Source organism: Lygodium microphyllum, chromosome 2 (assembly GCF_053477565.2).
Source record: "Lygodium microphyllum isolate KBCC chromosome 2, Lygodium_microphyllum_v1.1.10, whole genome shotgun sequence".
Taxonomy (NCBI): domain Eukaryota; kingdom Viridiplantae; phylum Streptophyta; class Polypodiopsida; order Schizaeales; family Lygodiaceae; genus Lygodium; species Lygodium microphyllum.
The window spans coordinates 160,142,503-160,154,605 of record NC_141136.1 but is presented as its reverse complement, the minus strand read 5'-3'; the positions used below and the strand labels follow the sequence as shown (position 1 = coordinate 160,154,605).

The 12,103-nt window shown below is 39.7% G+C and overlaps 1 protein-coding gene across 8 annotated transcripts in view; it reads right to left on the bottom strand.

Annotated features, from left to right (window-relative positions):
* LOC148040543 (uncharacterized) overlaps positions 1–12,103 on the bottom strand; it is a 99,884-nt gene that overhangs the window by 75,423 nt on the left and 12,358 nt on the right. For all 8 annotated transcript variants that reach the window (XR_015694956.1, XR_015694955.1, XM_087700678.1 and 5 more), the window contains exons 2-5: positions 971–1,117; positions 708–859; positions 461–600; positions 172–248 (exon numbers count right to left, since the gene is read on the bottom strand). Coding sequence is in view for 6 of the 8 variants with exons in the window: in XM_087700678.1 (XP_087556804.1) it covers positions 172–248; positions 461–600; positions 708–859; positions 971–1,117 (516 nt within the window). In the remaining 2 variants the exon portion in view is untranslated. The remainder of the gene's footprint in view (positions 1–171; positions 249–460; positions 601–707; positions 860–970; positions 1,118–12,103) is intronic.

Below are 12,103 nucleotides of genomic sequence, written 5' to 3'. Positions count from 1 at the left end.
GGAACCTAAACATTTACAATAAGAGACTACAGCAATAAAAAACTTCCTTTTTTGGGGGAAAGAGGACAGAAAGGAGAGATTATCATTCATATGCTATATTATATAAAAACAGATGTTTATTTTGCAGATATAATGAGGAATGTTTAGTTAGCAGAGCTAGGCAGTAAATACTTTGTCCAAAATCTTTTCTAAAGGGCTCCTATAGTTCACATGAGGTGGCAAACCCTGTTTCTTCATCCAATTATGTTCTGTACAACAATATCATGATTCTTTAGCAACAACAAATAGACTTGATGCCTCTACTCAGATTGCCACTTTTTCAGAGTGCAGTTAAAAGGATTCCAAAAATTCTCTCTTTCTAGGTGCAGATAAAAAGCACATCTATGCATTTACAACTATATCAAACTGATGTTTTCTGGTCCATGTAAACAACTTGAAAAGCCAAAGAAAACACTCTTACTTCTACATGAATCTTCACATTCATTTGGATATACAGGATCCAAAGGGTTAGAAACAACAGTTCTTCGGAAACCAAATTGTCTTTTCCCAATATCAATGTCAAACAGTTCCAATCCTTGTCCATATGTTGTCCTGGTTCGGCTGCAGTAAAATGCACATATGATAGATCCTAGATGAGAGCAAAGTATATAACTTAAAAGTGAATGACCAGAGTTGACAATCAAAGAGCAAGAAGAGAGAAGACTTACACATGTGTTCTTTTGGTAGGGTGAAATCCTGCATCATCAATATAGCAACTTGGCACAGAGGTTCTTAGTGGTCTTTTGCATATTGATCCTGGTTTACTACCAGGAATATCACTTGTGTCCATCAGATCAGTAACCCTTTTTGAAAATGGGACCTGTAATATGTATCAAAACCTTTTTTTGCTAACTTGATAGTGACAGAAACAAAAAGTAATCCCAACAATGATTCTTTAATAATGAATCCTAAAGGTTATATGAGGTTCCACCTGTTCACCAGCAGGAAGTAAGCATCTGCCAGATGCAAGCTTATACATTGGATCAAGGGGATTAACAACCCGCTGTGTTTCAAGATTTCTGTATTTCAATGGTGGCCTTTTAGGAAGCCAATTTTTTGGAAACACCTTATCACCAACCTATAAATATCAAAAACAGAACCAACCCATCAAACTCAGTCTGCTTTTCAACAAGAAACCACAAATCTCTCCATTCACCAATTCCAAGCTGAAAACATTTGATTACCTCTAGAGGAATGTTTCATTTGAGCAACATACCAGCTTTTGTCTGCTTAAATTACTATGATAAGGGATGACGTGACTTTCATCGTTTGAGTTCCAGCATGTGGCTCAGGGTGGTTTCATACATTTAGTATGATACATTCAATACGTGAATATGTACAGTATGGAACATACACAAAAATTGAGAATATAATACATTGTTTCGTATGTTCATTTAAAAAATACATATAAAACTTCATATAAAATCAGCCTACACATACAAAATGTGCAACTTAAAGATAGATCATGAAGGGGCCTAGGCATTGTGGAAAGAATGAGAAGAAAGGAGGAGAGGGAGAGAAAGAGGGATTTGGGAAAAGGAGAGGGTGTAATATGTATGAAAGAAACTTGAAAGTGAGAGAGAGGGAGAGGGAGAGGGAGAGGGAGAGGAAGAGAAGGTGAGAAAGGGGGAGGGACAGGGACAAGGAGGGACAGGGGCAAGGATAGGGATAGGAGGAAGAGAAGGTGAGAGAAAGGGAGAGGAAGAGGGTAAGGAAGAGGGAGAGTAGGGTGATTGAAGATAGTGGCTTGAAAGTTGAGCTCAAGAGAGGGAGATTGATGAAGATGGAGGCTGATTCATGTGGTGAGATGGGGGAAGGGGACTGCCCTTTTATAAGGCTTGAGGTGAGGGAGAAGAGAAGAGGAAGGAGTATGAAAGAGGCAAGAGTGTGAAAGAAGAGAAGTTTGAATGTGTAACAGGCCAAAAAATAGACAAATTTTTTTCAGTTCTTTGCATCTACAAGCTGTTGTGGCAGGGTAGCAGCTGCATTGGACTGATTTTCAGTCATTCTTCGTGATAAAACTCTGAATTTTCTCTCTCTACAGCTTTCCCTCTCATCTCCCAATCATTTCACAGCCTTACTCCAAAGATCTCAACATTTGGACCCTTGGACACTGAGAAATTGCAAATTTCTCTACTATAAACCCTAATTTACAGCAAAAATTAGGGTTTAGCAACAGCCTTGGAAAGCATGCCAAAAATTGGAAGCTCGAAGACTTGGATTCAACAAGGCTGAAGATGAATTTCAACTGAATTCAGGTGGAGGACTAGCTAGCCATTGAATTTGGGGCATTTCCATCATCTATGAAGTGGGTAAAGGCCAACTGAGTGCCCGAATCAAGAGGCAAAATAGATTGAAGATTTGTCAGTCACTTTGGACAGCAAGGGGAGTTGAAATACCGAAAGGGATTGGGAGAATCCCATTGTAAATCAGCTTTTTCTTCAGAAAAGCTAAAGAAATACAGAAAGGGGCGCCAATTTTGGGGCCAATAGGGTGTGCATTGTCCCAGATCAGTAGATAAATTTGTTTTTTCAAATTTGCATTTATTGTTTGCTATTGTAACTAAGTTGTAATTAGGGATTTACCACCCTATCCGAGGAGGAAGGCTGGTTTCACGGTTCCATTGTTGGGATACCACTCAATCCCTTGATTTGGTAGGCCCAAGGCATCTGATTGCAAGCCAAAGCTATGTGCTAGTGCTGATTTTCACTCTCAGCTGAGAAATTACAGTATTTAGTCTTCATACAGTGAGATAGACTCAAGCAATGATGATGCCTCTCAATATGAATGTTCACATGGGAATGAAAAAATCCAATGTCTGACCTTGGACAAGGCTCTGGCGATGGACAACAAGCTAAAAATGTTGCTGTTGGGCAAGATGCACGGTCTTTCGGGTATAAAGAGACTGATGACCAGCAAAGTGAAGAGGAATTTGATAACCAGTTCAAGAATCGGATAAGGACAGCAATAAATCTCTTTGCTGAATTGGCAAAGAATCGTCAATTTACCCGATTTTTGAATGCTTCAAAGAAGAATAGTCTGCAAAGGCAAGAAGAAGAAGACCTCTTCTACACCTTCGGGACAGCTAGATGCACCGAAGATAATGCCAAACCCTTCATTTGAAGCTCCCAAATATGCTAATGAAATAAAACAGTTGGAACCTACGGGGCAAGGAACGCAAATGCAAGGCCATCACGAAAGTGCCAATCCAATGGATTTTGGACAGCCAGGCGTGCATGCTATGATGAGGTAGCCAGGATATTTTGGTGGAAGCACGATTTTTCATGCTATGGTTAGACAAGGACCGCATATGGGAATGTATGGCACAAATTCCTATGGTATGCAACAACCAATGCATGGAGTGCGAGGCCCAATGTATTCGGGTATGGCTAGAAATATGCAAAACCCAACGTATGGCAACATTGACTTGATGCCTGGGACACAAAGTAGCATGTTTGGTACTGCATCTGCACCCCCGAATGCTTATGGGGCTCAAGGAATGAATGTTGGTCATGCAAATGCTCCATTTGGCGTTGGTTTTGATGTAAATTCGGCAAATGCGCCTTTTTTACAGTAGCCAGTGTATGACAACTTGACACCCAAAGGGGCAGCAAAAGACTATGATAAGGGTGGAAAAGGAGTGAAGTTTGAATCCTTCGGCAGTGCACAAGATAGGCTGAAAGCTTTGACTTTCATTTAATGGTTTGATGCAATCTATTCAGGGGGGAACTTCAAGGAGTTCTCAAAGATTCGAAAGGCAGCCACTTTCTTGAAAGGGAATGCATTGCAGTGGTGGTCCACTCTTTTGATGCAAGGTAGAGCACCGTCAACGTGGGTACAATTCAAGCAAATGTTTGCATTGAAATTGGTTGACACGTACCTTTGAGGTGGACATCATGACAGCTTGGAATAAGCTGGATACTAAGGAATGTAAGAATTTGGAGCAATATAATAAAAAGTTTTGGGATGCATTGCTGCCTATTACTTCTTATCGCCCCGTACCCCTTCATGAGCAAGTGGAAAAATATGTCTGTGGGCTGCCCAAAGGAATCAGGGATTTTGGCATTAAATCCACCGTGTCTAACATGTCTCAACTTATAGAGACTGTTGCTACAGCCGATGCTTGGCTGCGTGGGAAGGATTCAGACTTCTTAGAGAGTGGGGAGAAGCTGAACAAAAAGTTGTTTAAGGCTGAGTAAAGGGGCAGATCTGAAAATCAGCCTGAAAAGAGGCCAAAACAACAAAGAAAGGGCTTAAAAACATTGGCACAACGTAGGGAGTTGATGGCTGCAAATAAATGTTTTATTTGTGAACAGGAGGGTCACATTGCAAGGGATTGTCCCAATAGGCACAACAAGCTAGAAAATTAGACAATCAGGGAGATTCTAAAGGAAAGAAGCCCAAAACATCATTGGGATTGGTGTCCGATGTTGTTAGTGATCAGCCCAATGATGATGCTACTAAGTTGTTCAGAGCATGGGGGATAATTAGGAATTGGCATGCATTGATTTTCTTTGATAATGATGCACGAGCCAACTTCATCTCTGTTGACAGGGCTGCCCGTCTAGGCATCAGAGAGGATGAGATGGGACCCATGGGGAAAGTTGAAATGGCATGTAAAGGCCATGCAGAGCCTGTCACACAGTTCATTGGAAAGCTTCGATTGCGCATACAAGGATATGTGGACAGCGAAGAGTTCTTCATTGCTCCACTTGAGGGTTGTGATGTATTGCTTGGTATGCCATGGTGTCACCGTATGCATGCAATGATTGATTCTCGTGCAAAAAAGATCACTATTCAGCATAAGGAAAAGGTACTCACACTTGATGTAAAGTTGAAAGGTGAATCTATCCCTGTTGTATCTGCAGCTGCCATTTCTCAAGTAATGAAAAATCATCTTTCAGCGTACTTGGTTTTTACTAAGGATAAAGCTGATAGTGAGAATGTTGGGAACATGTCTAAGTTAGAGAAGGATCGCATGTCATTTCTAAAAATGTATGCTGATTGCTTCTCTAAGTCACTTCCGTGCAGCTACCGCCTAAAAGGCTAGAAGATCATGGCATAGATCTTATTCCTGGAAGTAGCCCACCTAATAAGCCACCCTACAGAGTCAGTGCAGCCCAGCAAGAGGAGATTATGACTCAAGTAAATGAGTTATTAGAAAAAGGATTGATTCAGCCTAGCTCACCTCCTTTTTGTTCTCCAGTGCTTTTGGTGCAGAAAAAGAATGGTTCATGGCGTATGTGCATTGATTATTGTGCTCTAAAGAAGATCACAATAAAGAATTGCTTTCCGATTCCTCGAATTGATGATGTTATGGATAGATTGCAAGGGGCAACCATATTTAGCCGTATAGATTTGAAAAGTAGGTATCATCAAATACGCATTAGTCTAGAAGATGTGCCTAAGACAGCTTTTAGGACATCTTTTCGATTGCATGAGTTTCCTGTTATGCCTTTTGGACTTACGAATGCTCCTACCACTTTTAATCAAATGATGGATCGTATCTTCCGGCCACATAGAGGATTTGTGGGCATTTTCTTTGATGACATGATTGTCTATTCAAAGAACAAGGCAGAGCATAGAAAACACTTGGATATTGTGTTCAATGAACTGCGTGACCATAACCTGGTTATCAATGACAAGAAAAGTGAATTCTTCTTGCATGAAATCCACTTTTTGGGGTATATTGTATCGGCTAATGGTATTCACATGAACCCTGCAAAGATTGAAGCAATATGATCATGGCCACCTTTTAGGAATGTACATGAGATCCGCAGCTTCTTGGGTTTATGTTCTTACTACAGGAAGTATGTACACGGGTTTGTTACTGAAAACGCAAGCTAGCTGATCCTGGAGATAATGGACAGTAAGGTGAATAGCAGTCTGGGACAGTCTGGTGCAGTCACCAGCAGCTAAGAGCTGTCGCCTACAGCAATGGACAGGCTGAAGATAATGTAGTTGCAGTCGATGATGGCTGGACAGCAGATGAAGGTGGGCTGCAGGCTGAAAACTGGGTGCCAACAGTAGCAAAGGGTGTGTGGGCTGGTATAACCTGCAAACAAGGATGATAGCTGAATGGGGACAGCCTGTCTATTTATAGATGTGGAAGGGTGCCTCAAAAATTAGGGTTTTCACTAAACTCTCTCGAACCACTACCCGTTTTAGGGTTTCCACTGAGCTCTCTCCAACCGCTCCCCGTTTTAGGATTTTACTCTAAAAGAGCATTTTTTGTGTGTTTTGGGGATGTTTAAGAGACTAATTAGCAAGTAATGCATATTTTAGCTCAGCAACACGTCAACAAGCTTATCTTGTGTCTAGACTACAATGTGTTGCAATTAACCCTACAACTTTTGTGACACCATCCCCATAGATGTGTCTAGAATAGAATCTGTATCTGAAGTGCTACCTCCACACCTACTGCAGACATTGCATCGGCCATGGCATTAGCAGTGTCACATATTGCACATAGACAGAGCACACTTGATGCTAGTTGGGATCCCAAGAAGAAGGAAGAGGTGGATACATTAGTGTCATGTTTTTTCTATCATGACCACATTTGGTTTCGTACAGTCAAATCAGAGTATTTTAAATTGATGTGCAAGAAGATTAGTGAGTATGGCCCTTTGTATATACCTCCACCATCATCAGAGACCTTACACACCACTTTGCTCGACAAGGAAAAGTGTCATGTTGAGCAAGCAGTAGTGACCCTATGGACTCGAAAAACCCTACGGGCTAAAAATGAAGTTTAATTGATTATTAATGATTGGAGTGATACATGCAAGCAATCCATTCATGGCATAGTTACTTATTCTCGTGGGAAAACGTATTTCATATCTTCACATGATATATCAGGAATAGGAAAGGCGGAAAATATACTTGCACCAGAGTGGGTTACAGATATTGAGCTTATTGGCCCAAAGCATGTTGTAGGATTTGTTGCAAATGGAGAGCCCACAAATAGGGCAGCAGGTGCTATCATCCAGGGATATTATCCGCATATCACAATTTCATATTGTATGGCTCATTGCTTGAATAGCCTACTAAAGAATATTGGTAACCTATCATGGATTGCACCTGCCATAGAGCAAGGAGCTCAAATGATTAGCTTTGTTTTGAATCACCAATTTCTTCACCCCATCAGTTCTCTTGGCGGTCAAAGAAGACACTTTTAAAATACTCTAATACCAAGTTTGCCTTTAACTTCTTGATGCCAGGTAGATTAAGAGAATGCAACGGTGCCTTGAGGCAGTTGTATCTTAGTGATGAGTTCACTTCATTAGCTTTGGCAAACACTCCTACATGTATCTTATGCTTGGAGAAAGTAAATAACTCCACTTTCTGGGATGATGTAAATCAGATAGATGCTATGGCATCACCTATTGTACATTTATTGAGGATTATGGATGCTATGCAACCTTGCATTGGCAAGGTATATGAGGCTATGGATAGGCTGAATGAAAAGTTGTAAAAGTTGCAACCAAATGATGAGTCATATGAAGAGAAATGCCATTTACTTGTGATGAGGTGGAACTCCTATAGCTCAGCCATGCATACAGCTGCATTTGTTGTGGATCCTAAGTTCGAAGGCAAGGATCAAGAAAATGACACTGAAATTATGGATGTATGGAGACTTATATTATCTCATCTAGTGCCTAATCATGGTACTAGACGAAAGATCAGAGACCAACTTTCATATTAAAGGATCTTTCAAGGTTCTTTTGGTTGTGGGGATGCACAAGAGAATCATTGCAAGATTGGGGCAGCTTTGTGGTGGGAGGACTATGGCTTGGATGGTCCTAAGTTACAACAACTAGCCATCTATATTTTGAGTCAGTCAATTAGCTTCTCTTGTTTGGAGCAATTGTGGAGTACATATGCTCACATTGCTTCAAAGAGGAGGAGCTCTCTTGGAGAGGGCAAATAATCTAGTATTTGTTAGTGCTAATTTGAGGATGTTATGTAACAATATAATAATAAAGCCCAATCCACTCACAGAGTGGGAGTTGCAACAAGAAGAGAAGACACATGCTAATAATGAGGGAGATCCAACAATTCATGGTACACATGATGATGAGGTTGGCACTTCAAGAGTAGCTAGAGTGATCTCAAATCATGATGATGATCTTTAATTTAGTTTTCTTATCATGAGTCTCATGACACATGTATATGATCATTGATGACAATGTGACACTAGGGCTATTGTGCCATGCCAACATTATATTTGTACTTGCAGTTGCCCTTTGGGCTATTTTGGCATGCCACATTTTGCTTTAGTTTAGAGATTAGACTTCATATTTGTAGTCTTTTTTGGCAATGGACATGTTCTTTTAGTTTAGACTTTGAATTTTGGTTCATTATTCATTGTTTTATGACATATGTATTATGTATTTTACAATTAACTAGCTTGACTCTTGAGCCTTGTGAATTGTAATTCAATTTATAATGACTAGTTTTAGAATGATGCATAATATCTTTAACGTTAAAACTTAAAATGATTTGTCCTTGTGGATTATATACCTTGGTTTTAATACTCTACATGGATTATGAGTGAAATATTAATTTTTTTTCATGAATTTTATTTTTTTAAATGTTGTTCTCGTTCCCATGTCACTATTCCCTATGTTTGACATACCCATCACCGTTTCTATCTCCATTCCCCATTTCATGTTTCTATGGTGGGGTCTCCATTGGAGATAATGTATCTACCATATGATAACTCTAAAGGGTCATCAAACTCCCAAAACTCATATGTCCATAGCGGGCATGCCATAGCTCTGCATTCTGCATTGCAAGCAAAAGAGTAATAACTATCAGAGCATCATGAGACTGTCTATCATAGATACCCAACAAAAAGAGACCACACACTTCCCAGCAAGTATTCAGACACTTGCTAGAAGTGATATGCTTTGATGTCCCACTGTCAAAATATCACCTATGCAAAGAAATGTGCATTTCAAGCTTTCAGCCCACACATGCACATTATACAAGTATTTCATGATCATGCCATCTTGTTGATTGTAACTATCTGTTCTGGTGGATCTAGCCCACACTTCAAGGCATCAATCCTTTCTGTGTGCGAGTCTAACCCTGATATGCGTGAGTTCTAGTCACAGGCGCCCAATCGGGCCATATAGGTGAAAGTGTGAACTATCTTTTCTCTAACCCACCGCATGGGTCCACCATAACCTGTGACCACTCATCAATGGCCAGCTCCAATGCACTTTTCTTTATATCTAATTAGTGCAAAGGAAATAAATTTAATAAATCATTATATAGACAAATTAATGAAAAAGAATACAAATTCTGTTTCTATAGAGTTGTGACAGAAAATGGCAATTATTCCACACATTTGGTCTTGTATGGCCTCAAAATTTACTTGCGATGTACTTGAGTGCATGTTTGCAGCACAAAATGAGACTAGGATATTCTATCTCCATAGAGAGTTGGCGCTAATGTGAGTGAATGAGGGTGATAGCATGACAGATTACCTTACATACATATAGGATTTGTGTGAGTAGCTGCTCAATGTTGATGAGGTCATTCAGGATGTTGAATTGGTAAACATCGCACTGAACTCTCTTTTTGAGTCATATCTTGGTTTTCACACATCTTTGATGGTCTTTGAAGGAGGGGGGAGGTAATAGCCCCTTACATTTGTGAAGTTGGAAGGCCTTTTGCTGCAAGAGGAACCTACTTAGAAGAATATTGCATTGCGTTCAAGTGATGTGGCTATGCTTTCCAAGTACAAAAGCAAGGGAAAAGTTAGGCAAAAAATCAGCAAAAGGCCAACCATCAAATAAGGCTACCCAAGATAGAGAAAAGTCCAAGAAGAAGGGGAAATGTCATTATTGAAAGAAGCCCGGTCACTATATTGATGAATGTTGGAAGAGATTGGACAAAGAGAAGGACTCCAATTTGGCTGTCCAAGAGACATTAGTAAGAAAATCTACTGATGGTGATGCTTTAGCCAACTTCGTGGAGGAGGACTATGCATTTCTCACATGCATTTTTTTATTCTTTGATGGCTGATTTAGCATGCAATGCTGCTGAAAGGCAGTACAAAAAAATCACCCAATTGACATAGATAGGGATACACGCCCTATTTCTAAACCACCTTATAAGCTAAGTGAAACAAAGCACCAAGAAGTTGAAAGACAAATTAAGGATTACCTTGATAAAGGGTTTATACAACCCAGCAATTCACCTTGGGCTTCGCCAATTTTATTGGTGAAGAAAAAAGATGGTTCTATGTGACTTTGTGTTGATTATAGAGCACTTAATAAGATAACTGTGAAGAATAAATTTCCTATGCCCAGAATGGAGGATCTTTTTTATCAATTACAAGGGGCAAAATTCTTCACAAAAATAGACTTAAGATCAGGCTATCACCAAGTAAGAATTAAGACACAGGATGTTCCTAAGACAGCATTTCGTACTAGATATGGGCATTATGATTTTTTGGTGATACCTTTTGGCCTCACTAATGCACCAGCTACTTTTATGAAGTTAATGAATAGTGTGTTACGGCCCTATCTAGGACACTTTGTAGTAGTCTTCTTGGATGATATCTTAATCTTTAGTAAATCAAGAGAAGAACATTTGGAACACTTACGATTAGATTCCAATTGTTAAGAACACATTCCCTTTATGCGAAGAAAACTAAATGTGAATTCTTTACACGAGGACAAATATTTGGGGCATATTATCTCGAAAGAGGGAATCAAGATGAATCCAAAAAAAGTAAGGGCAATTATTGAATGGCCATCTCCAAGGAACCTGGAAGAGCTGTAGATCTTCCTAGGTTTATCTGGATTTTATCGTAGATTAATTCGAGATTATGCCAAGATAGTTGTTCCAATGACGGACCAACTTAAAGGGAAAGGAAAGAGCTTTAATTAGGGAACAGACCAAAATGAAAGTTTTCAAAAACTTAAGGTAGCTATTGCTACAGCTCCAGTACTATTAATTGTGGATCCCAATAAACCATTCGTGGTTGAAACTAATGCCAGTGATAAGGCAGTAGGCGCGGTCTTATTACAAGAAGGTCGACCAGTTGCTTTTGAAAGCAAGAGACTAGACCGTGCAAAACGGAATTATTATGTTTATGAGAGGGAGCTATATGCAATAGTACATGCAATGAAGAAATGGAGGCCCTATCTATACGGTGCCACACTTTTAATCTTGTCGGATCATGAAAGCATTAAGTGGCTTAATGACCAACCGGATCTACAAGGGCGTAAAGCCAGATAGGCCAAACTTCTTCAAGAGTTCAACTACAAAATAAGGTATAGAAAGGCAAAGTACAATATAGTGGCTGATGCACTCAGCAGAATGCCCATCATAAATTAATTGAGTTTTACTCAGTTCACTTCCAATTTACTTGAATCCTTAAAAGGGAAATGTCAGGTTGATCCGGTATATTCCAACATATGGGAAGCAATAGAAAATGGAAATCCAAATGGAAGGGCCTCCACTGAGGAAGGAATATCTGAGGATGTTCAACAAGGAAATGGAGTATCAGGGGTTGCTCAAATGGGATTCAAGTGGAAGAATTTTACCATTGATAATGGTTATTTACTCTACAAGGGTAGGATATGTGTCCCGAAAGATGAAGAAATAAGGCGCCAGATACTCTTTGAGTGTCATGATACCCCTAGTGCGGGACATCCAAGAGTTAATAAGACTATAAGTCTTATTAAAAGGCAGTTCTATTGGCCTCGAATGAATAAGGACGTCCTTGACTATGTGGTCAAATGTAATAAATGCCACATTAATAAAGCTAAAAGATTGAAAATGGGAGGACTTCTCCATCCATTAGAGATTCCTTCGGGAAAATGAGAGAGTATCTCCATGGACTTTATTGTCGCGTTACCCAGAACACAGAGGAGGCACGACTCTATGTGGGTGATTGTGGATAGGTCAACCAAAATGGCTAGGTTTATTCCAACTTCAACTGATGTTAAAACACCAGAATTGGCTAGATTGTTCATCGAGAACATATACCGATTGTATGGCCTTCCGGCAAATATAGTTTTTGATCGAGATAGAAAATTTGATA